The sequence below is a fragment of the Leptonychotes weddellii genome, chromosome 9 (assembly GCF_054177405.1).
Source record: "Leptonychotes weddellii isolate Sample4059 chromosome 9, ASM5417740v2, whole genome shotgun sequence".
Taxonomy (NCBI): Eukaryota; Metazoa; Chordata; class Mammalia; order Carnivora; family Phocidae; genus Leptonychotes; species Leptonychotes weddellii.
Genome location: NC_138377.1, coordinates 64,575,250 through 64,601,262, shown reverse-complemented (window position 1 = coordinate 64,601,262; position 26,013 = coordinate 64,575,250). Strand labels below are relative to the sequence as shown.

The window sequence follows — 26,013 nt, the reverse complement described above, 5'->3', positions numbered from 1 at the left end:
CGTATTACTCTTGTGCCTTAGAATGTAGAGTATGAGATTTTCCTTTCTTGCTTTGTTTATATTCCCAGGGTACTTCAGCTTTGGTTTTTCTTATTGTCTAACATTTCCTAAGTTTATGGGCATTATGTTCCTTTTGTAGTTGAGCTCTGAGGATGAGGAGGAAGATGAAGCAGAAGAAGGCCAGTCTGAAGCTTCAGGGAAGAAATCTGCAAGAGGAACAGTTAAGAAATATGTTCCACCACGCTTGGTTCCAGTACATTATGGTATGAACTGTGGCTGCTGCCTCCTCAGCATTAATTGCGTCTCTCTTACCTTGTTCTCTGTTCTGGGATAACCCTTGGGGATTTTTATCACATAGATGAAACAGAAGCTGAGCGGGAGAAGAAGCGCCTAGAACGGGCCAAAAAACGGGCATTGAGCAGTTCTGTCATTCGTGAACTGAAGGAGCAGTACTCAGATGCTCCAGAGGAAATCCGTGATGCTCGGCATCCTCATGTTACTCGCCAAAGTCAGGAGGATCAACACAGGTCTGAGTCCTTGCAATTGGAAATTGTTTTCTACGCCATAGAAGCCTGTCCTTATGTTTTGTTTGTTTGTTTGTTTTGTTTTTTTAATTTTATTTATTTATTTGAGACAGAGAGAATGAGAGACAGAGAGCATGAGAGGGAGGAGGGTCAGAGGAAGAAGCAGACTCCCTGCCAAGCAGGGAGCCCGATGCGGGACTTGATCCTGTGACTCCAGGATCATGACCTGAGCCGAAGGCAGTCGCTTAACCAACTGAGCCACCCAGGCGCCCCTGTCCTTATGTTTTGTATGAATGTGATTAAGTCTGGTACCAAGAGAACTCACATTGTAGAGAAAGTGGAGTGGAAGATGGGCTGGTGGTTTCTAAGAATGAGGGTTGTTAAGTACAGAATAGGAACTAGAGGAAGAATGTTTTCTTTTTCCTAACTGTTGAGGCTGAACAAATGCTATAGGAAGAGGAACATGTGCAATTCCACCCCGTGGGGCTTTAAAAATTCTGTATTTTGCTCTCACAGTTCTCACTTCTGTGCAGAAGGCAATGAAGCCAGGTTTTTATAATGGCATTGAGAGTGCTAGATAAGTTCAGGGAAGAAAAACAGAAAAGCAATTGTTCCACGAATACAGACTCACCAATATTGCCTTGGCGACAGTCTCTGTTGATAGATTTTAGTGAAGGGGCCCATGTAGGGAATCCTGTTTGTTAAGGTGAAGTAGAAGAGTTTTCTAGAATAATAGTTTAAGTATTCTTGTGGATGGGCTGTGAGTTCATTTCTAGGGAGGAGGGAAGTTCTAGCATAAAGAACATTTCATTGAGGAAGCTCAATATTGGACATTTAGTTTGCCCTTAAATACTCTATTGACTTGCTGTGAAATTTCTTGAGAACTATATGAACAGGGGGTGAGTAAATACCGGGGCCCAGGTTCTTGGCTGCAGCTTTCTGTATGTATGGACTAAACATGTTGTAAACTGTCTGTGTTTCTGTGGCAGGATTAACTATGAGGAGAGCATGATGGTGCGGTTAAGTGTCAGTAAACGCGAGAAAGGACGGCGAAAACGGGCCAATGTCATGAGCTCACAGCTCCATTCTCTCACACACTTCAGTGACATCAGTGCTTTGACAGGAGGAACCCCTCATCTTGATGAGGTAAGGTGGTGGGTACAGTGGTAGGAGACAGCCTCCTGGATTTCAGCCAGATGGGATTGGGGCTCATTACCATGCAGAGTGTGGGGAGGGATGTTAACCCTTGGAAGTACACTACCATTCCTTCACTTCTCCCATCTGTCTCCAGGATCAAAATCCTGTTAAGAAGCGGAAGAAGATACCAAAGAAAGGTCGGAAGAACAAAGGTCAGTGGATGGCTAGGACTTGGATGGTGAAGTGCAGGGTGGGCAGTACAAATTGGGATGTTGGCTGTCCGGGTTTGCTGTCCTAGGTCTCACCAACGCCCCTAGTATCTGTTCCTTACTGGGCATTGATCTCTTTAGAGGTGGGCTTCGCTATTCTTCTTTGTCAAGTTGAAAATCAGTATCATTCACAAAAAAGATTTCTGGATTCTAACTCTAAGCTCCCACAGTTTGTGTTCAGGCCTCCTTAAGTAGAACTGTGGAAGTGCCACTTGAAGGAACCGTTATCCTGGTTCAGTTTCATTCCTACTTGTAGTCTTTTGTCCTGGGAGGATGCAGAGAGTACTGCCCAGGGGATCCACCCTTCTTGAGCCCTTCTCTCTAGGTGTTCTTTTTTTTCTGTCCCCTCAGCCTCTCCAGCTGTCCTTTGCCTCATTCTTGATTTCCCTTCCTTTCAGGTTTTCGGAGGCGACGGTGATTATGGGTGTACATATTTATATGTATATTTGTTGTCATCCTGGGATACTTCTAATTTCACTGTATGTAGGTTTTTTTTTTCCTTGAAATTCATTGTTTGCTCTGGATATTTGGAAAGATCTTTATTAATAAAATTAATTAATAATTAATTAATAAAATTGATTTTACTTGTGAATTAAAGCCCCTTTTGCACATGTATTGTATGACTGGAATCACTGGGTGTGGTGTATTTTTGGTGAGAGGGTGATAAAAGGGAAAAAGGAAAGATAAAATTTTGGAGGGGGAGTGAGAGAAGTTTGGCTTTATACAGTTTTCTTTGATAGTATATTTTCTTCAGAAACTGTAAATTGGTTATTTAACAAAAAATATTGGGAGATCAGAGTAGTGTAATCAACTCTTCCAACCCACATTGCCCAAATTTCGTGTATGATTTGTTTTAATTCAAGTCATCTTAAGTATGTGGGTTTTGTTTTGTTCATGTGTCTTGCTGGCCACCAGGTGGCATCAGGGGTTCAGGAAACCTCCTTTGGTGCTTGCCAGTAGTAAAAGCTATATAGAACCTTTCCTCGTCCACAAGTTACTCTCGTCTCCGTTTCTGAATGTTTTTCTTTTCTTTCTAAAATAGTATAAACATAGGGCCGATCTTTGGTCAGCTACAGAGTTAGAGTTTATCTGGAGAGAATAGCAGAGTGAAGAATCGGTATAGTCCTGTGTTTTGTAGCCTTTTTGACCCTCCCTCAACTAAGGCCCCAGTTTACCAGTCAGTAAAGGCCGGTCCTTTTACAAAGAGCTTGCAAAGGAGTGCCAAAAAATAGAATATTCCTAGCTTGAAGACCAAAAGAATGAGAATCCCACAGAAATACCAGCCTAAGTCAAGGGACTAGTAGGAATTATGTATCTGAGATCTTATATTCTGTCCATAGAACGACCTCTGTTGGTGGGAGATCCTTCAGGCCTTGGAGTTTTCATAAGGGCTTGGGATTTCATGAAGACGTAATTTTGTGTTTGCATTCCTGGGTAGTGTCATGAAGAAGGGGTATAATTAGGTTATTACATCACTAAATCCTTGTTGATTCTGAGTTCTATGAATTTGGATTTATAATGGTCTGCCCAACTGGGCGGGGTCTGTTTTTAGTCAACTGTAGCCTGGTAGAAAGTAGGAGACGGGCACGTGGGTGACTCATTTGGTTAAGTGTCTGCCATCGACTCAGGTCATGATCCCAGGGTCCTGGGATTGAGCCCCATATGGGTTCCCCGCTCAGCAGGAGCCTGCTTCTCCCTCTCCCCCACCTCATGCTCTCTCACCATCTCTGTCTCTCTCTCAAATAAATAAAATCTTTAAAAAAAAAAAAAAAGTAGGAGACAACCTAGTACTATCTCCTATTCACTCTCTGATCTTGGGCAGATCACTTAACATCCCTGGCCTTTAATTTTCCTCAGCTGAAAAATGAATGTGTTAGACTGAATCTCCAAGATCCCCTCTAGGATGGGCTTATTTCTGGGGCCTTGATCTTTTAGTCCTTGGCAGATCTGAGGGAGCCTGACCTGCCCAGGACCCTCATACTTCTGTTTGCTCCAGTGAATCTAAGCAAAGAGCCACAAGAACAGATTTAGAGATTCTTTTCCCTTTCTGCTGAACAAACTTGACAAGAGGTTCAGTTCAAAAATGCTTTACTTAGGACCACCACATTCCCACATTCACTTCTTAGGACTAACTACTGCATTTGTTTCTAATTTATTAAGATTTTGGGAGGGGCGCCTGAGTGGCTCAGTCGTTAAGCATCTGCCTTCGGCTCTGGTCATGATCCCAGGGTCCTGGGATCGAGCCCCGCATCGGGCTCCCTGCTCGGCGGGGGGTCTGCTTCTCCCTCTCCCACTCCCCCTGCTTCTGTTCCCTCTCTCGCTGTGTCTCTCTCTGTCAAATAAATAAATAAAATCTTTAAAAAAAAAAGATTTTGGGGTTATGGGAACTGCCAAGGGAAAGGAAGTATTTTTTTTTCTTTATAAGACCTTACTTTGTGTTACATACTGAGCTAAGCGCTTTACACATAATTCTTACAAATTATATATCACCTATATTTTGCTAGTGAGGAAACTGATACACTTAAGCAATTTGCCCAAGGTTACATGGCTCATAAGTTAGACAACCAGTGCTTGAAGAACAGTGTGGAGGCCCTCAAGTGTCTTGGGGTTCATGAAAGTCTTCAGGTTGTTTTTTTCCTTTTTAAAAATAGTGGTAGGTAGTTTATAGCTTCTAGCTCCCCCTTCCCTACTACCCCATTTCTGTTCAAGGTCTTGCTTTCAAAGAAACCACAAGTTCCAGATACTGTTCTGCCCTCTTGGTGGTATACCAGTGAACTGAACGAACAAAAGCCCCTACCTTTGTGGATCTTATATTAATTCAATTCAGTCTTTAATCCCAGGATATCTTGTTATCCGTGGTTTTCTAGATGATAGGCACTATTTGAGAGAGGTTTCCAACAAAATACTAAATAATTTCTGAGACTATTTGCCCCAGGGTCATCAAATCCCATTTAGAGAAACACTGTTGACAAAGTTTTACTGGGATTTGCAATATGTGAAACAGGCATAAGTGAAGTTACTTTAGTTAAAGTGGGGATGAAGGATCCTGGAGCCCTATGTTCTCATAGCCTGCTTTTCCCAAGATTTCTGAGTAGCTCCAAGCAGCCTTTATAACTCCATGGAATGTAGTTTGAAAACCACTGTTACAGTAGTAGAGCAAGGGAACTGAGAATTAGAATCTCGGCGTTTCTTTATGGCTGTTGTTCACTTTTCTTCTATCCTTTATTCCTACACATAGATTCCGTTCTGATTGTTCAGAACACATGAATGTCAGATTTCTTCAGTGGAGTGCTAACAACAGATCGTTTCCAATGTTCACTAAGTAATGTCTGTCATTAGTGCACATGAGCCCCTGTTCAGTTTTGTGATGGTAAAGAGAGGCTTGGCCTTGCTGTAGTCAAGTAATTTAATGTCTCTCTCTGCCTTAGTTTTTTCATCTGAGGAGGGAGGGAAGAGGGTTTGACCAGGACCTGGTTTTGCCTATTTTTGTTACAGTTTTATGAAGGCTTGGGGAGATGTCTGTCAGGAGTTCACAGCAGTCTTCCTGGATATATTTTTTAATTAGAAAAATATATTTTGTTTATAAGGAAGGGATGATCTGATTGTGTCCATTTTCAGTACCATGGAGAGTTCAGGCTTTCCCATCTTGTTGCTTGCCTTGGGTGGGTGGAAAGTACATAGCTAAACCAATCCATAGAGCTGCATGGTGTAAATCTGCCACTTTGCAGAGCCCAGTTTATCTGTCCAATCTCCAGTTCTGATTGGTAGCAGATTGAGTGAGAGTCAGCAACAGTCCTGAGTATCCTCATCCTCCCTGCAATCTATTAGGTGTGTAAATCTCAGATCTATGTTTAGACTTATCCAGGGATTTGGCCAACTTGATGGAAGCGTGTGCGTGAACTCCTGCCTTCTCCTCTGTTGGTAACATCATTCGTATTGTGATGCACAAGATTTTAACAACCCTTGAGAGGAACTCTGTCCCCTATTCTTTGCTTACAGACCCTTGAGGAGACTTAAACTTGCACTATGATTTCTTATGCTCAGCCTCTCTTTCTGCCTCTGCATGGAGAAAGGCATCACTGCTCTGGCTCTCTGCCCAGTCTTGCTTTTGTATTTCTTTGATCTCTTTGTTGAGAGGGTCTCAGAGAAGCCCCAAGAGCCGTGCCTTCGCATGTTTAAGCTATTGATGCTCTTGAAATAACAGAGCATTGCTGTGTAAGAAGTATATTAAAGGTCTGTCCTGAACAAATTTGGGTCAATAGGTGGCAGTAGTCACCTAGTCCCAAGGCCCTGACACCCCCTGAACACAAGCACATTTGATGGCCATTATATTTAAGGTTGTGAGAAAGGAGGTCACATTGAAATAAAAATGGGGGGGAAAACCAGCCGTTTTTGGTGGAATCCAGGAAATGCTGAAATGTACTGGATTAGTTCCGTGGGGGTGTTGTATGGGGAGATTGCCAACAGCTTGAAGGGCCCTGGTAGGAAAGAGCAGGGCCTCGGGATTGGGGGCGGACTCTGTGGGTACTAGGGTTTCTGAGAGCTGGAGTAAGACCGTGTTAAATGAGGACCAGTGCTGGAAAGAGAGAGTCTGGGGTTGGAGGGGAGTAGAGAGGGAGAGAGGTGGAGGAGGGAGAGGCAGAACTGTGTGAAGGAACCAGGAAAGGGTGGGCTGTGATGGGGAGGACTGCGGTTAGAGGGGGAGGGGGAGGCTGCTGCAATACTGAGCCCATCGTATGGGGGAGGGGAGGAAGGGGGGATAGTGGTCTGTGCTGCAGCTGCATTGGCTCCCCTCCCCCACGCTTCCAAGGAACTGGAGCAGTGCTGGCAAATCTGTCTTCATGTATTTATTATTATTAAAAATGTGACGGATCCTCCTCCCTGGAAGTACAACAAATACCACTGATCACATTTCTCTCTCCTCCCTCTGCAGAGCTTTTGCGTTCTCTCTTTCATTCTTTCCACCCCGGCCCCCTCCTAGGTCTGTTTGACTGTTGGGGGTGGGGGGACACCCTTCCTTTTTCCTTCTCTGAGCTTGGTGGCTCCCTGGGGTTTCTAATGATGGTTGGGAGTTTCAAGGCGATGCTGGGAGGAAGCAGCTGAATGAGGGGCATCCATTGCCCCAGGGAGGGAGCTGTGCTCCAACATCCAGTGGGGAAAGGAAATCACTTGGAAATAAAGATAAAATCCTTTGTCAAGCTAACGAAAGAAGCAGCAGCACACATGTTCCTTTCAGTACCTGGCATTCCTTCCCTTTCATACCCTTTTCTAGTGCCTGAATTCTAAGGGGGAAACCCCCTTGGAATGGAAAAAGCCAGGAGTTCTGTGTCCTCCCTCCTTACCTTGTTAAGTCCCTCTTTTCCCAGGAGAGCCGTACAGAATTTATTCTTCTAGCCTGCGTGTTGGTTACTGAGAAGGGCAGAAGCCATAGCTTCTCCCTCCCCACCCGTACCCTAGACTCCCCGTGCCCAGGTGGGGGCCTCTTTTGTTGCTGTCTGTAACCCTTCGCCATGCCCATAGGTGGTGCTGCTGTTGCTGAGTATGCTGGCCCTCCTCCCCAACACCATTCCTCTCCACCCCCCCACCGCGCCCTCCCCCCTTCCCAGCCCTCTACTGCCTGATTGTTATTCCACCAACGTCTCCTCTACTGTTCCCGTCCTCAAATTAATTTTGTGGCGCTCTTTTTTCCGCAGTGCCATCTTCCCCTCCCCCCCGCTCCAGCTCTCTTGCTTTCTCTATTTCTCTCTCTCTCTGCAGGGTTTTTATTGGCCACCCCTATCTAAAATCTACACTCTTCCTTACGCCCTTTTTTTTTCTTTATCTCTTCTACTGTTGGCATCTTACAGATGACTCTCCTAATGAAAAGCGGCTGTGGATGAGAGTGAGTGAGAAGAGAGCAGGGTGAGGGGAACTGAGGAGTCAGTGTCGAGGGCTAGGTCAGGAGAGTGACAAGGCTCTGAGGGAAGTGAATGGAAGTGGAAAAGTAAAGGTATCCTTTGCTGTCCAGATCTGTTCAGTGTTTGGATTTGGATGAGAGCTCAGCTGGCAAGGGAATACTGTGTTATCTGAATTCACAGAATTTGATTCCATGTGCTGGCACAGTGGGAGATAGGGAGTTACAAGAATTCAGATAATAAGGGCTTCATCCAAAAACTTCTGGTTTAGAGGCGCCTGGGTGGCTCAGTCGTTAAGCGTCTGCCTTCTGCTTAGGTCATGATCCCAGGGTCCTGGGATCGAGCCCCGCATAGGGCTCCGCGGGAAGCCTGCTTCTCCCTCTCCCACTCCCCCTGCTTATGTTCCCTCTCTCACTGTGTCTCTCTCTGTCCAATAAATAAAATCTTCAGCCAAAAAACCCAAAAAACGTCTGGTTTAGATTGCTAAGGATAGCTGTGCTTTTGTTACCCTGTATTTGAAGACTCAGGAAGAAAACCGTGCTCTAAAACCTGTTCTCTGGTCCCTCAGGAGATGTCCTGGTACTGATCTTTTGAGTCTTGAGAAGGTCCTCTTGCCAGGACAGCTGTGATGCCTGCTTGGTGGGTATCCTGGCTGCCTGCTGAGCACAGTTCTGGCTATAGGACCTCAGTTTGCTCTTGCAGCCTGCTGCTTTCTCCTGCCATTCCGGGTCTCCTTTATCTCAACCAAGTTGACATGGTTGCCATGTCTGCCTTTCTCTCAGCCATAGCTGCCTTCATTGTTTAGTCTTTCCAGAATATAGCCCAAATGCATCAGACCACTACCCTAGCTCTTACCCCACCTGGCTTCTTAACTTTATCTGGAGACTGCTCATTGTGTGACCAATACAACCCCTCAGCTAACTCAGCAGTGTCATTGATTGTAAGGTTATCCCGTTTCTAGGATGGCTAATTTTCCTCTTACTGAATTATCTTTATGGATGAATAGCATCCTAGCAACTCTCTGGACAACAGTGCTGAGTCTTTGCCTTGTGTGTGCCCTAGGAATTATGGATGAACATCCTTCCTTCATTTCCCCATGAGAGGAGATCTTCCGTAGCATATGTGGCTGTCCCAGAGCGACTGGCTCCCAATTCCCTAGCATGTGTGGGTCAAAGCTGCCTCCTAGATTGGAGAGAGGCAGAGTTGCCTGCCCAGCAGAGCATGGGAAGGAGCCTCAGTGAAAACGGGGGCTAGAACAGCACACCCTTAGCTTTTTTCTCCAAGCCTTGCAGGTGTCTGTGAAAACCTCTCTTTTGCCTGCCTCTCCCACCTTCCTAAGGTGTGCATATTGATGGAGGCAGGTAGGCCAGTGGACTCTTTGTTTCCTCAGCTGAATTTTCTACTGCCCTTTTTCAGACCCTCTAGTTAGGGTCATGGACTCATGTAATATAGACAGTGATCCCTGTTAAGTTCCCTCTCTTAAAAGCAAGGCCCAATAAATATTTGTTGCACTGAATGGCAGGAACTTTTCAGCTTAGTACCTGTCTAGAAGAGTTATAAATTAAGTTTTAACTGTTTCTTCCCTTAGTGCTTATGGTGCTGTAGCAAAAATTGGTTGATTTTTGTTTCTTTCATTCAAGCCTTACAGAGGGAAGTGATTTGTCCAAAACTTTATGAATAAATCATTAGCAGAGCTGGCATGAGAGCCTATATCCTCTCCGACATCTAGGTCTGGCTTTGTTGACTCCCTCTTGGAAACCAGTGTTCCTATTTCATCCCCAGAGTCACTGACAGCCTTGAAGCCAGCAGCAGGTCAGGTTTTATGTCTAAGCTAAGCCAGCCTTGGTTGGCCTGCTGAGGGAGAGCATTAGCAGTGGGAGAGCTGGGGTATGTGGGCCAGCCGAGGCACCTGCCAGATTCCTCTCGGGTGTTCCACAGTCCAGCCTATTGGAGAGGCCTTGACAGTAGCAAGGTAGGGGATTTCCAAAGCCCTGGCTTCTATTTCCCATTCCACATTTAATTTGACCTTATTGCTAATATACCCCTTCCCCTAAGACTTCTCCCCTTCAAAACTATCTTAGAGCTCCAGCTCTTAAGTGGTGGATGCTGGAAACTCTGGTCTCTGTTCTTTCCTTGCTGCTCATTTGCAACTAACTCTTCAGTTCCAGGCCCACTAAAATAACAAAAGGTTCTATGGACCACCTGCTTCCTCCTACTCATGCCTGTGATCTGGAATCTAGTGTAAAACCATCATTGTGGCTCTATTAATAAATGTCCCTGTAGTTTTTTATTGTTAATTTAAACCTAGACTAGAAAATAGGCTCAGAAAACATTCACATATTTCTATTCTGACTGAGCCTGTAGCAACTTCCTGAGAACTGCTTTGTCTCATCTGCCAGCCTTGGGTTTAGCCCCATGGGTGAACTCTGGAGAATAAAGAGCCCCCGAGTTTTTACTTCCTCTCTCCCAATTGTGATTCACTCACTGCTAGCTCTTGCAGGAAGCCCTAGGAGGTAAAGAGATCAAATCAGAATTCCTAGCCAGGAAAACCCTGTCTCTTAGCTACAATGACCCCTATCTGCCATTGCATTCAGCTCTATGGCAGTTAACACCAGAAAAGCTTCATCTGGCTTCACACCCTCCTTCTGTTTCTTTCAGACAAGCCTTATGTAATCTATCACTGATGGCAGACTTCCTTCTTGCCCTCCTCTATTCCCTCCAAGGCTTTAAGCTCCAAAGCTTCCTAGATGCCTCCCACCAAAGGGGTGCTTTCTGAAGCCCCTTTCCTCTCTTTCTCATCCCTCAAATCCTCAAATCAACCCCCTAATGGATATATTTCCCTCAGTATCAGATGATACCCTTAGTGAGCCAGCTGGGTGGTGCTAAAAACCCCATTCCTCACCCATCTCCCCGCTGGAGCTCCTGGAATCGGGTCTGCAGCCTCCTGTCATCCTAGCCTCCTTTTCTGTTCATTTGGAAGCTTTTCTCCATTGCTTTTGATAAATTCCTGGTTTGGCAAAAATATCCAGTATTTAGGAAGGTCCTGCGAGATGAGTTCCCTGTCTCCGGCACCTTAGTTGACCCTCAGAAGGATCTGCTCCTGCCCCTCCCTGCCTTGCTGCCTTTCCCCCTCTGCCCGGCCTAGGCTGGGTGGGATCAGTATGTGGAAGTCCTCTGCTCGGACACTCCATCCCTCTTTATCCATCGTGGCAAACAAAGCGTAGCTGTGCCCCTGACTTCCTCCTCTTCCTTCTCCATTATTTATTTCTTCTCTTTCGCCTTCTCCCACCTCTCCCTTCCTTCCTCACGTAACACTTTTCATTCCTCTTCCTTTAAATCTCCTCGTCCACTTGCTCCCCGTCGCCCATCTGTGCCTACTCCCTCCACACCCCCATCTCTCATTTTCAATAGCTATCTTCCTCATTGCCTGCACATGCTGAGGAAACAGGCAGGTATGGGAAGAATGGCTGCAAAGTGGGTCTCTGGTTGTCAGAGTAAGCTATCCCTTTTTCTCCAGAGGATTAGTGCCTATCTTTTCCCATCTTGTCCTCAGTGGTCCTTTGGAGCCAGGGAACCCCAAGATGCTGGCTCGCTCTTTTGGGATGAACAGTCCCTCTTTGCTTCATCCAGTGTTGAAGAGGAGAGGAGTCATTGGATCCGATGCCCTCTTCTTTTGCTCTTCCTGAGTGTGGGTCTGTCCGTGTTTCTCCCCCTTCTTTCTTGTTTTCTCCCTCTTTCTGTCTCTCCCCAGCACAAAGCAGCGGCAGGACTGAACGATTCTGTCTAGAGGCTCTGCCAGTCTATGCCCCTCACTCTTGCCCCTCCCCCTTCGCTGTGCGTGCTATGGGAGGGGGGGTTGGAGGGCGATGGCATGGTGCCAGCCAACCCAGAACCATCTCCGGTGCCTTCTGCACTAAGGCGGGCTCTGTCTCTCCTGCCCTCCTCCTCTCCCACTCTTCCTCTCCCATTTTTAATTAGCTGCTGAATTAATTAAATCCCACATGCTAATTAACATTCCTACGGGGAAGCAAGCCGGGTCAGAAAAGCAGGGGGTGGTAAAGCAAGGCTTCTGTCCATCTAGGATAGGAGACTTTGGGATGGGAGGTAGGGGGAAAGGGGATAAAGGGTAGATGAGGAAAGAATCTAAGTGGAAAGAAACCCGAGAGAGGTATGAAGAGACAGAGAAGGGAAATCATGGAGAATGGAACCTATTAAAAAGGAAAATAATTAGAATAATTAAAATGGGAGAAATGAAAGTGTCTTGAAGCCTCTAAAGGTTAGAGGTAGAGCTATGGGTCTCAACATTAGCATGCATGAGTAACCTGAGAAATAATGATACAGAGGATGCTAATTTGCTGCCTTGAATGTCTTCCAAAGAAATAAATCTCAATTTCAATAGGAGTGCTTTAGGTTAGTAATGAAGGAGAACTTCCTCCTTGCAAGGCAGTGGCATACTCTGCTGAAGGAACTCTTTGGGAGATAAATTCTTACCTGTCTAGAATGGTTAAAGTTTGCCCCAAACCAGAGGAGATGATGAACTCTGAAGGTGTTTTCTAAATAGACAAATATTAATCTGTAAGTGTGTACTCTGTCCTGGAGAACCAAGAAAATCCTGGATGGGAAAATTCAGGATTCGTTCTCAGTTCCCTTTACTTACTGCATTCTGGTGAGCTTTGAGTTTGCTCTCTGTGGTCCTGTCAACTTTTTAGGGATGAGCCTTCTCCTTAAATCAGATAATTGCTTTGCTGGGAGGTTTAGAGCACTGATTCCTGGTGAGATCTTCAGAAAGATGAGTGCCTTATGGCTACCATGGCATCTGTCTTTGAGCAAGGGGTAGAGAGACGAGAACAACTGGAGTTACATGTAAGAGAGCAGAGAAGGGAGGTTTGGGTATGGATTGACAAGGGTAGGTCTGGCACCAAGGATTCCATTAAAGTCACTACTGTGGCCCAACCTGAAAAAATTAGGGACATCTTGCTTGTCATTGCTTTTCTTCTCTGAAAAGTAAAGAAAACTGTATTCAATACAGCTCTAAACTCCCCCTTGTTTAGCACCCCACCCCCCTCCACCAAGAACTCAAGTCTGGGAGGAGTCCAGCAGGTTAGAAGAATGTTTCCCAACCATTTTGAGTCTGAAATACACCGAGAGCAAGTGCTGTGTTGTCTACACCCCTAACCAACCTTCACTTAGACGGCGTTCCCCGCCATTATACTGCAGTAATTAATTCACTCAAATATATTTGCATACAAGCCGTGCAGAGTGTGATACAGTGCAGTAAGTCAGCCTGTGTGTATGTATCAATGTGTGTGTGGTCCTTTAGCACCTATTGGCCTGTGCTGGTCTTGTGTCCTCTTATATTGTTACTTATTCTTTCTTACATCTGTGTCTGATCTGTCACAAAAATGGTGGCTCCTGGAGAAACCAGGTCTTTAGAGTGGGACACACAGAGCACTAGCCTAAACCCTTACATGTTTGCAGCTCCTCAGCAAATGTTGATTAACATACAGCCATATATCGAGGTTTAACAGTTGATTTAGAGTCTGTGACATTCCTAGTTGTGGCGAATATTTTCCTCTGAAGGGACCACTTATTTTTTAAAGTTAGGAAAAGCGTGACGGTGAGTAAGATAATGAATTATGTGACGAGTAAGGTAGGCAACTTAACAGGGTCCTTGCTCCTTGATGGGGTTTGACGCCAGTTTCTAAAGAGGGGCCAGGCCTGAGGAGAGGCAGCGGAGTGCAGAGAACAGGGCACAGGCTTGTTGTTGTCTGTACTGTGTTCCCTTTCACTCTCTCGTAGACATTTCCCAGCATCTTCCCACTCCAGAATTATGATTAGGCCATTCGTGCCCATTTACATCCTATTTTGTCCACTTAATGTTGTGTCATATTCTCCTATGCTATTAAAAATCAGGTTAAAGAACACCTCATGAACATGTAATATTCTAACATGGATGTACCATAATTTGTGAAACCATTTCTTATTGTTGGACATTTAGGATGTTTCCAGGTTGGTTGTTATTGTTTCTTCCTTCTGTGATGGATATCCACATCTTTATACTTAAATCTTGCAATTTTCCGAAGTGGAATTTCTGGAGCAAAGGATAAAGACCCCCATTCTGGTTTGTGGATTGACTGCATTTGATTCACCTAAGGAAGCTTATTATTATTTAATTTTTTAAAAGGTTTTTTTTTTTGAATAGGTAAAAAATTCAGACACTACAAAAGGGAACACAATGCAATTTCCTTCCACCTTTGTCCCTCATTTCCCTCCCCAGAGATGTTCTATGCATTTATAAGCATATGTATAGCTGTAAAAAATAGAAATCAGGGCGCCTGGGTGGCTCAGTCGTTAAGCGTCTGCCTTCGGCTCAGGTCATGATCCCAGAGTCCTGGGATCGAGCCCCACATCAGGCTCCCTGCTCCGCGGGAAGCCTGCTTCTCCCTCTCCCACTCCCCCTGCTTGTATTCCCTCTCTGGCTGTCTTTCTCTCTGTCAAATAAATAAAACCTTTAAAAAAAAAATAGAAATCATTCAATCCCACCTCCAGAAATTCTAATCTGGTCTGAAAAGGAGCCTTAGAATGTCTCCTCCCCTTCCCCCACCTGTAATAGCTTTCTAGCTACTTCTACTGTGCAGGCAGATGTGGGAACAACCACCAAGTCAGATGAACTCTCGGGATCCTTTCCAGCTCTAAAATTTAATGACTGAAACTCACAGAATTAGTAATTTAAAAAATAATAATGATTAATGTTAAGACTAAATCATAATCAAGTGTCATAAAGATTCTCTTTGAAATGGTCTCAGGGATCCAATTTTTGATACTGAATTTATTATTATTAATACAAATAATGGCTACCATTTATGGAGTGCTTATCTGTGCCAGGCTTTTAGAAAGTACTTTAAACATTCTCACTTAAATCTCATAGCACCCCATGAGCTAGGTAATTCTTAAAGCGAGGCTTTGCAAAGATCAAGCAGTGAGCCCATGATTGAGGAACCATTAAGTGGCAGAATGAAGATGAACCCAGGCGTCTTCCTCTGGTGTCTCTTCACCTCTATCCCCACCCCAGCCGTGAGATCATACTCTGCCTGTTGTTTGGTAAACTTCCTTTTTTCACTAAAACGTGTCTTGAATGTCTTTTGTTTCATATATAAAGATGGTATTTATGTTCATTTTTAGGTTTTTTATTTTATTGTTTTGTCATGCATTACACATGAATACATTTCTAAAACACAAAATTAAAATAGTACAGATAACGGAAACTCCCTTGATCTCACGCCCTCAATTCTTATAACCACTGTTACCAGATTTGTATGTATCTGGGCCCTCTTCCATGCATTTATGTATGCACAGAAATATATGGTTTTTTTGAGTGTTTTGTAGTTGTTATTTTACTTTTACATGAATGGGAGCACTCTATACATAGGGTTTTGTAACGTGCTTTTTAAATTATTGTATCATGAAAGTCTTTCTAGGTCTTTAAAGATCCTTTTCAATTTTTTAATTGCTACATAATACCTATAGCTTATGCAACTATTTTCCTGGTGATAGGAATTATTATAAACACTACTATTGTGAAGAATGTTGAATTGTTTTTCTCATAGATGCCTAGAAGTAGAATTGCCGGATAGAAGTTTTAAAATGTTAATGGACACTGGAGTTGCCCTCCAGAAAGGCTAAATGAGTTTGTACTTCACCAGCAGTGCACGAGAGTGGCATTTCCCTTGCCAGTACCGGACACACTGCAGCTCTTCCCCTGAATTTGCTTTATGTTAATTGCTTCTTCTGGATGGTCTCTTGCAGAACAAGCCAAATATTGACAGATCTCTTTTGATTAAACTCTAGGGTAACTTTTCGCCTATTATTTCTGACCTCTGTACTGGGCCTGTTCTCTGAGATACATAGACCTTTTTTTTTTTTTTTAAAGAATCGAATTGTCTAAGTCTTGTGTCTCTTCCGGAATGTCCTCATGCCTGTCTGCAACCCCTTTCGCAGTCGTTAATATGCCTGGAATGGTTTAGGCATAACCCTGCTTATAGCCAGAATGCTTCTCTCAATTACCTATTGGCACAGGGAGAGGCGAGTCAAAGAATTACTAACACTTTTTTTTAACACATTGTTTATTCACTATTTTAATACTTTCTTTGTTTCGTAGCTATGATTTCTTCCTATTGTAATCTTTTTAGAATGTGTGAGTCTGGTACCTTGAGTAGACGCACTAACTGGTGGGATCATCATCAGCTTGTCAAGAGGCCTCTTGGTTTATAGGGCAGCACTGACTAGCACCCAGAGTGAAAGGGCCTGCCCTAATGATAAGGCAGCCTCAAGCCTTACTGACTTTTGGATCGCAAACACAGAAATAAACAACAAAGAAAGACAAACAGTACTAAAATTAAACGAGAAGAAAAAAACATTGTTTGCTACATTAACAGGTTCAGTTGCCTTAATAGTTATTAGAGGAAAAATAAAGGAGATGGTGAATTTAGAAAGGCTTCTTTCTATTCTTTAAGGCCTTTCTTGATTCTTCTCCTGTGTGAATAATGGAAGAAGAGCAGATATGTGGAGGGCTAAGAGGTCTTTCCCAGCCCTGCGGATCTAGAGTCCTTGAATAATTTGGAGGATTTGTTTCCGTGGCTATAGAAAGTGCCGTTTGGGCAATTTACCTTCCAGATCTTGATGTTATCGACTGATAAATGAAGACAAAAATTCTCAGGGATCATTCAAGAAATTTTGGGGCTCTAATGCTGAAAGGGAGTTTGAAGATCGTTTAATAACAGCATATGGTTTAGTGGGTTTTGGGATCTGAAAAAAAACTGAAGTTCAGCCACTTCTTAGCTGCAGAGCTTTTGGCAAGTCACCTCTCTGAGCCTCAGTTACTTCGTTTGCAAAATAAAGAGAATAACTCCATTCTAGGATTTTTACAAAGGATAAAAATAAGTATAAAGCCTTTCTTGTAGCTCCTCGCCTTTGGAAGATACCTTAGTGCATGTGGTTATCATGTGGGCCAGCACCCTATTTTGCATGAGGAAACTTGGGCTCAGGGAAGTGAAATGGACAGCCCAAGGTCACAGAGGGTGTGAGTAGCAGAGCCAGGCCTCAGATTTAGATTTTTTTTACTTTTGGCCCAGTTTCCTTTCTAACAGCCTACATTTAGTCTTTTTTCATTCTTTATTAAAAAACAAACGGGCGCCTGGGTGGCTCAGTTGGTTAAGCGACCGCCTTCTGCTCAGGTCATGATCCTGGAGTCCCGGGGTCGAGTCCCGCATCGGGCTCCCTGCTCGGCGGGGGGTCTGCTTCGTCCTCTGACCCTATCCCCTCTCATGCTCTCTCTCTCTCATTCTCGCTCTCAAATAAATAAATAAAATCTTTAAAAAAAAAAAACAACAAACAAAAAACGTGCTGCCCCTCCCCCCCATTCTTCTTTGTCTTTCTTTGTGTATAGAGAGATAACAGGGGCAGGAACCCTACAGAGGTACAGGATAGGAGGAAGTATTCTGTTGGAGAAACTTAATTGACCAGCTTTTCAAAATGTCTTGCCAGGCTGGCAGAAAACCAGTGATCCTGGATCCAGCTCTGGCTGTAAGCAGTGAGAAATGTATTTTGAGCTCCTCTACTCCCTCCCCGTTATTTCCTTCAGTGCCCGCAAGCTCTGGTTGGCCAGGACTTCCAAGAGGATGAGGCTGATTTGAGCCAGTATCCTCTTGGCCAACTCTGTTTTGCTCCTCACTGGGAGCTGCTGAGAGGAAAATGGCTGGCTGGCCTTTGGGATGTTTCTGCCATCTGCGGAGGGAAGAAAAGAAGAGGTGAAACTGGAAGGTCCAAGGCTGACAGTCTGGCATCAGCAAAAAGATGCAAGTGTCTGGGAATCCTTGGCTCTCCTACTGCTAACTTCTGTGCAGAGATTGCCCTGTATGGATGGAGTTGGCAACACCTACCCACTCTCCTTTCTGAGCTTCTGTCAGGGACTGCTGTAGCCTGTGCTGATGAGGATGCCTGCCAGATCCCTCTTCACTGTGGCACCCTGTGCTCTGGACCTTTACCTGCCTTTCCCAATAATATTTGATATTTTCCTCCTCCCGTTCCCAAAAGGCCTTATTTCTGCTAGGAGACAGTAAATAAATGACACCAGCTAATGACTGCTAACTAGTCTGATTTCTCATGGTATCCTTCCCAGGTGACATAATAGATAAGAGAAGCACGTGTGTCTGCAGAAGGCCCTACATGACTCCAGGCGTGGGCAGTTTGGGCAGCGTGGTATCTGCAGCAGGTAGCATTTGCTAGGCATGCACTAACTCTCTCGGAGCTCTGCTTTTTGCATTAGGCACTGTGCTAGGTGCTGGGATAGGACATGAACTCCCTCTTATGGAGGAATTCAGTTTGGAAGGGAGTTGGACATGTTCGAATAGTCATTATGATAGTGGCTGTGCTCTGGAGCAGACCATTTGTGTAAGGTCCTATGTAAGATCAGCTGAGCGAATCCATTAGACATGTCGGGGAGATTTCAGAGCCTCAGTCCAGGCCTGGGTGGTAGCTGAGGGGGGCGCTGCACTTTAGTTGTCTGTAGACTCAGAATCATGTGGAAAGCTGATACTATGGTGGAGGCAGAACTCTTCAGGGCAGTTTATATTGGAACAAGCACAGCCTGTGTCTAAAAGGAATTTTCCTGGTGGAGCAGAAGCCTTGATAGCATGTTCAGCCCCACCCAGGGGTAGGGACGATCTTCACGAGAATTCACCCAATTCTGGTATGGTGCAGTGGCAAAACTGTGACTGGGGAATAATAAGACCTAGGTTGAAGTCCAAGTTTTCTTACAGAGAGCTGGATCAATTAATCTATAACTTTATCGAGTACCTACGATGTGCGAGGAGGGTATGGGAATCAGGCATATAGACTCCTTTCCTGATCCCAAAAGCCCATAGTCAGGGTTCAGGCCAAAGGTTGCATGGCCTGAAGAGGAGGAAGGTAAGTGATTAATAATTACTATTAAACAACTTAATGGCAGGAACTGAGTTACCTACAATTACATCTTTGTGTGTGTGTGTGTGTGTGTGTATGTGTTTAATAGGTACGCTGGCTCCTTGCTTGGAGCTAGGTACTAGCAAAGCCCTTGATAAATATTAGTTGACTGACTATGGTCTATCAATGAAAGGAAAGCCACTTCTGAGGGCCTTGGTGAAGTGATGCTGTATCATTTGAAGAAATAACAGAAAATTCCCTCAGCTCTTAAATGTGTCTATAGTGCTGGAGGGTCCTTGGAGGGAAACGGGGAACTAAATGTAGATGCCATCATTAGTCTGGCCCATGCCATTGGGAGACCCTTGTCCTGTCATGAGACGCGACCTGCCTATGGCTTCCGTCCAGGCCACTTGGAGTGGAGGCAAGTACCTTGGACCACGAATCAGAGGCCTGGGCTCTACTCCCACTTCTGCCATTTGCCATCTGGGTGAATCTGGGGGAGTCAGCCCTGCCCGTGCTGCGTAAAGGGAATAATGTCTACTCTGCATTAATAGGGTAGTCCCCCTTTATCTGCAGTTTCATTTCCTGAGGTTTCCGTTCCCCGCAGCCACCTGCAGTCCAGAAGCAAGATGATCCTTCTCATGTGCCATCAGGTCAGTAGTAGCCTCATGCGCCTCACGCACCTGTGTCATTCCCCTCACTGCTTCATCTCATCACGTAGGCGTTTTATCATCTCACGGGATCCCAAGAAGAAGAAGGGTAAGAGAGACCACATTCAAATAACTTCTATTACAGTATATTGTTATAATTGTTCTATGTTATCAGTTATTGTTCATCTCTTACTGTGCCTAATTGATAAACTTTATCATAGGTATGTGTGTGGGGGAGAAAACATGGTATGTATGTGGTTCAGTACTGTCTGTGGTTCAGACATCCACCAGGGGTCTTGGAACATATCCCCTGTGGATAAGGGGGGCTACTGTATGCAGAACAGAAAATCTCCGAAGCAGAGCTTAAAGGATAATGTGGTCCTATCCACAAAGCACCCTATTCAGAGGCATTCACCCTCTAAAGTATCCCTGCTCTGTAGATGAAGTAACGAAGTCTAGAAAGGCTAAATGACTTGCAGATTATGTGTTGAGCTGATGGTATCTTTGTTTCAGAGAAAGAGATCTTTCCTCAATTGTCACCTTCTCTGTGTTTAAAATTGCCCCTTGCCCCTCCCTCCGTACACACTCCGTCTCCCTTTCCTGCTTTATTTTTCTCTGTAGCGCCAACACAATTTAACATATCATATATCCTTAGAGATGGCTTACCTGCTGGACATTGCCTTATGCTACATTTTAGGCTGGCATTTCAGAAGCAAAGAAATGAAGGATGGTGATGAAAGTGAGCCCTGGACATTGGAGCCTTGGGCCCTATCTTCTCGCTGAGAAGGGGTTCTACCAAGTAAAAGGATCTTGGAAGTCTGCTTCGCTGGGTTCAGCTTCTAGGTCAAGGGTAAATCTAGTAGTAGGTAATGTTTGCAAAAAGAGATCTGAGAAATAGGGTTCTTGGGTTCCTTTGCTTTTGTGCTTGGTCCTGGGTTCTGTCATCATGGCGGAGGCCAAGAGGATTCTAAGGGCTCAGCTTCCCTAGAGTGAATTCTCCTATAGGCTTGTCCAGTTAGGAATAAGGCTACTGTATTAAAGCTTTGGGTTTATGCAAGATGTAATGATTAATGAAAGAGGGATTATTTACTTAGAAAAGGATTCTGGGCATTTGTGTGCTGTAGATGACAAAACCCTGGACTAAGCCTTAGCAGCGCTAGGTTCCGGTCTCGGCTTTGCAGCTAATCTTCTGGGTGACCTTTGGCCAGGCACTATACTTCTCTAAAGCTGGTTTTCCCCATTTCTCTCTAGGTTGGAAGAATTGTGTAAGATTGCAGCTTTAAAAGTCTTTAAAGCCTATAAAGGAAGGAAGGAAATGACTGTTCGCATTTATGAGGTGACTCCTAAGAGCCAGCTACAGTGTAGGATGTGTTCATCAGGAAAATTAACTCATTTAGTCTTCACAAGCACTTGGACCGTTTTACAGCCACTTTATAGATTAGGGAACTGAGGCTCAGGGGGATTTGTCTTCAGAGGGTCAGCAACGGTTTCAGGGTTCTGGGTCTAGTGCATGAGCTCCTACCTTAGATGTGGGTCTTGGCCCTCAAGAGACTTCCAGGTGACCCTGCCCTGCTCCTTATCCTGGCGATTCTCTACTAAACCTTAAGGTGAATAAGGAAATTGTTTTTGTTATTCAGTGGCATTAAAAGGGGGCTTATGAAACACAGCAGTGCTAAGCAGTTTTCTGTCAGCAGCCTGCGTGGGATAGATTCGGGTGGTCCCAAGATCTTTGTCCAAACATCGTTGACCTCAGTATTTGACCTGTTGACCTCTTCTTCTTGAAACTCTTCTCCCTTGGCTTCTGTGACACACTCTCCTGTCTGTATCATTCTGTTCCTTTTTGGTCTCTTTTGGTGCAGGCACCGCCTCCACCCCTTATATGTTATTTTAAGAGTCTGCCTCTTCTTTACTTCTCACTCAGCATTTTCTCCCTGGGTGATACAGCAGTCATTCCCAAGGATTCAACTCCACCAATTTCCTAATAATTCCTACATCTCTATCTTCAGCTCATATTTCTTCCTTGAATTTCCAACTCCTCTATTCAAAAGCTGCTTGCTGGGAGCACCTGGCTGACTTAGTCGGTAAAGCACATGACCCTTGATCTCAGGGTTGTGAGATCGAGCCCCACGTTGAGTGTGGAGATTACTTAAAAATAAATCTTTTTAAAAAGGGCGCCTGGGTGGCTCAGTCTGTTAAGCGTCTGTCTTCGGCTCAGGTCATGATCCCAGGGTCCTGGGATCAAGCCCCATGTCTGGCTCCCTGCTCAGCAGGGAGTCTGCTTCTTCCTCTCCTTCTGTCCCTCTCTGTCGGCCCCTCCCCACTGCTTGTGCTCTCTCTCTCTCTCAAATGAATAAATAAAATCTTTAAAAAAAAAAAGTTTAAGGGCGCCTGGGTGGCTCAGTTGGTTAAGCGACTGCCTTCTGCTCAGGTCATGATCCTGGAGTCCCAGGATCGAGTCCCGCATCGGGCTCCCTGCTCGGCAGGGAGTCTGCTTCTCCCTCTGACCCTCCCCACTCTCCTGCTCTCTCTCTCTCATTCTCTCTCTCAAATAAATAAATAAAAATCTTTAAAAAAAAAAAAGTTTAAAAAAATCTGCTTGATGGGTATGTCCACCTCGATGATCTAGACAAACTTTATTTTATTTTATTTTTTTAAAGATTTTATTTATTTATTTGACAGAGAGAGAGACAGCTAGAGAGGGAACACAAGCAGGGGGAGTGGGAGAGGAAGAAGCAGGCTCCCTGCTGAGCAGGGAGCCCAATTTGGGGCTTGATCCCAGGACCCTGGGATCATGACCTGAGCTGAAAGCAGACTCTTAACGACTGAGCCACCCACCCAGGCGCCCGTAAACAAACTTTATTTTAGCTTGACTTCTAACTTCAGACTTTTAGCTTAATTTCTAAAGCTAACTCCATTATTTCCCCACCAAATCTACTTTTATTCACTCTCCTAGTAGGTGATTCCATTCTCTTCCTGATCACCAAACATGGGACCTGAGCATCTTCCGGCATCTTTTTCTTCACTCATCCTTATATACCACCAGTTAAGAAAAGCTGATCTTAACTTCCCTTTCCTTTTTTTTTTTTTAAGATTTATTTATTTAGGTGGCACCTGGGTGGCTCAGTCGTTAAGCATCTGCCTTCGGCTCAGGTCATGATCCCAGGGTCCTGGGATCGAGCCCCGCATCGGGCTTCCTGCTCTGCGGGAGGCCTGCTTCTCCCTCTCCCACTCCCCCTGCTTGTGTTCTCTCTCTCGCTGTGTATCTCGCTCTGTCAAATAAATAAAATCTAAAAAAAAAAAAAAAAAAAGATTTATTTATTTATTTGACAAAAAGAGAGGGAGGGAGAACACAAGCAGGGGGATCGGCAGAGGGAGAAGGAGAAGCAGGCCCCCCACTGAGCAGGGAGCCCGATGCGGGCTTGATCCCAAGACGCTGCGATCATGACCTGAGCCGAAGGCAGACACTTAACCGACTGAGCCACCTAGGCGCCCCTTAACTTCCCTTTCCTATTACCACTGTTTCTGTTCAGTTTCTAGTCACCTCTGACCTCAACCAGCCACAGCCTCCTGTTATCCCTGCCTCTGGTTTCATCCCCATTCGAATCTAGCCTCTAATGAGCCACAAAGTCATCTCTCTGAAGCACAAATTTTACCATCATTCCCCTGCTTAAATCTTTCCATTTCTCTTGATAGCCTTCAGGATAATGTTTCCGTATGCAGAAGGGGTATAGGTGGAATATATATGTGAAGGCCCTTTCTGCTCTGCCTTCTGCATATCTTTGCCTTATACTTTATACTGTGTAACAACAATCTGCTCATAGTTCCTTGTGTTCATTAATTGAATGATAGTGAAATATATAAACATGAGACCCCCTGGACTCGAAGTATCCCAGGCTCAAAGCTTCTAGAATAGGATGCTAGGGAATCAACTTAGCTAGAGGGCCTAAAAGTTCCTCTAACTGAGGGTGTGTCTAAATCCCAGTGACATTTCTGCTCTTGGTTTTATGGTGAAGCACTCACATTCCAGCACTGCCCTGGGATTCAGGAGACTTAGACCTAGTCTTGAATCTTTCACTTAGGGCAACTCCCATCCCATCTCTAGGCCCAGAATCAGTGGGTGAGCCAGGCAGTTAGGAGAATGGGCTCTGGAGCCCAGGCTGCCTGACTGGAATTCCATCTACTCCTCTCAAAGCTGACCTCTCCTTGCCCCAGTTTCTCCATCTGTAGAATGAGTATAATGATAGTCCCTATCTCAGAGTTGTTTAATTAGATGAGTTAACATAATGCCTGATATAGAGGAAGTGCTAAGTAAATGTTGGTTTCTATTATTATTATTACTGTTGAAGGAAATCTAGTTGGCCTCGAGAGACCTCCAGATGACAGACAATTACAAGATTAACCTAGTGGAGGTGCAGGGGACCCAGGGCTCCTTTTTAGTTGTCCTGGGATTAAATTATGTCTGAGTAACTCAGTCTTCCATGTCTATGGAATGGGCAGAAATAATGCTTGCCTTTAGCAAGTCTCCCAAAAAGTGGAAGAGCCAAAGAAGAAAGAGAAAGAAGACCTAATGGGTGTGTTCCCCATCCCTTTTTGCTTCCTCCACCTAGATGCCTTTACAACTAGGCTCCCAGAGCCCTCATCTTGCTCCTAGAACCCGGGGACAGCCATGATACCCCTTCTTGCTGCTGGCTTATTCCCATTGTTCCAAGCTTCTAATCTTAGAGGATCCAGGAACCTTTGTGCTGAGATTTAACTGATGGTAATTGTGTCATCCTTTTGGGAACATCTGCTTAACAGTCGCCCTTCCCAGACAGGCAGAGTTGCTCCAAGGAGTAGTGTCCTTGATGATGGGAAGGTTAAGTACCCTTCAGTTCTGTCCATTAGAGCCTGTCTGGGCAATAGTCTATGTTGGGTCTGGCACTTGGAAGCACTCCAGCTGAGCTGAGGCCTAGGCCACTCCCCTGGCTTATGCTAGATTTCCCCATATAAAATGGACAGACTTCCATCAGTCTAGACATGCTCATTTGCATCAGTTTACTTTCCAAGATGAGATATTTAAACTTAGCACCTAATGGCCAAAGAGCCTGTCAAAAATAGAAGGTACAGAGTCAGGACACTCTGGAAGATGAAGTCCTCAGAGCCCACCACTTCTACAGTCGCCCTTCCCAGACAGGCAGAGTTGAAGGCCTTACCCATGAGACATGCTTCACCTTAGCTCCACACTGCCGCTCTCCTCTACTTCCTCGTTTTTTTCCCCAGATTTCTCCAAGGGCTATCTTAAATTTTTGTAGCTCTGACGGAAAGAAAATGGCAAGTCCACTGCACAGATCCATTACTTTTGGTCCTCGTCCTGTGCAGAGCCACATACTGGAGTTAGGTAGAATCAGAGAAGAGAGAGCAATAAGGTTCATGTAATAAGTCCACTAGCTCTCTGTCCGTACCAGAGATCCTCATGGTGTGGCCCAAACAACACCTGTCATTACAGTCACCTTGAGGATTGGGGAGAGTCTTTAAAAATGCATATTTCTGGGTCCTTCCACATTTAATTGAATCAGTCTCTGGAAGGTAGTCTGCTAGTAAGTGTTAATAAGCTTATTGGGTGAGTCTTAGGCCTACTCAGGTTGGGGGATCATGGTGTTAGAGATTGGGCTTTTAAGTCTGGGATGGCCTGAGAGGGACACTGAAGTCTGGAGGAGGGCTAAATGACCTGATTGAATGCAAGTCAGGCAGGTGCTTGGGGTTCAGCAGTAAACATCCCACTTAAATATCCAGGTTTTCCCGAGTGGCATGTTATTCGGTCTGTGATGGGGATGGAGGAGGACATGGGGCATCCACCAGCCATCCTGCCAGAAGGGGGAGAGCACTGAAATGGCAAACCGTCTCTCCCTGCCCCCAGCCCCAAATGCAGAAGTAGGCAGGTGGGTCTGACCAAAACATGAACCATTCTAACCTTAGCTTCATTTGTTCAGCAAATATTTATTGAGCACCTACCTTCTATGTGTTGGGCATTGTTATTGGTGTTTGGGATATATTCATGAATAAAGCAAATATCCCTACTCTGGTGGAGTTTACATGCCAGAGGTAAGAAATAGAAAATAAACAATAAACATTATGTAAATAAGTCAATTATATGTTAGGAGGTAATAGATGCAATGGAAGAAAAGAGTAGAGCAGGGTAAAGGGGCTGGGTGGGGACAAGCATCAGTACTAAGTAGGGCAGTCAGGTAGGCCTCCGGGCCAAGAGCAGGAGGAGGGCAGGGAGCTGGCTATGCATCTGTCTGAGGAGATGCATACCAGCACAGAGAACAGAGAGTGCAAAGGCCCTGGGGGGTGTAGAGCAGATCTGGTTTAACCTTAAGTCTGGGGCTCAACGTCTTAAACCATTTTCCTAGAAAACTTACTCCCATGACCCTATTTCTGTGAGGGTGCTCAGGACCTAAAAGAAATACGACAGTAACTTTAGAAGACGTGCTAAGCTGCCGTATTAGAGAAGGTTAGTGCTGGACTGAAGTGTAGGCACCTTCCCTTCTCTTTCATGTGAATAGGGGGAAGTGAAGTGCCATCGAAGGTGTGGCAGAGA

At 44.9% G+C, this 26,013-nt stretch overlaps 1 protein-coding gene across 3 annotated transcripts in view; it reads left to right on the top strand.

Moving 5' to 3' along the window:
• The window catches only part of NGDN (neuroguidin), a 36,810-nt gene that overhangs the window by 5,283 nt on the left and 5,514 nt on the right, over positions 1-26,013 (top strand). For 2 of the 3 annotated variants that reach the window (XR_014148550.1, XR_014148549.1), the window contains exons 7-11: positions 140-263; positions 359-527; positions 1,514-1,670; positions 1,816-1,873; positions 19,391-19,542. Coding sequence is in view for 1 of the 3 variants with exons in the window: in XM_006738631.3 (XP_006738694.1) it covers positions 140-263; positions 359-527; positions 1,514-1,670; positions 1,816-1,873; positions 2,329-2,348 (528 nt within the window). In the remaining 2 variants the exon portion in view is untranslated. Of the gene's footprint in view, positions 1-139; positions 264-358; positions 528-1,513; positions 1,671-1,815; positions 1,874-2,328; positions 2,528-19,390; positions 19,543-26,013 lie in introns of those variants that run through there. The other variant, XM_006738631.3, reaches the window with a different exon arrangement.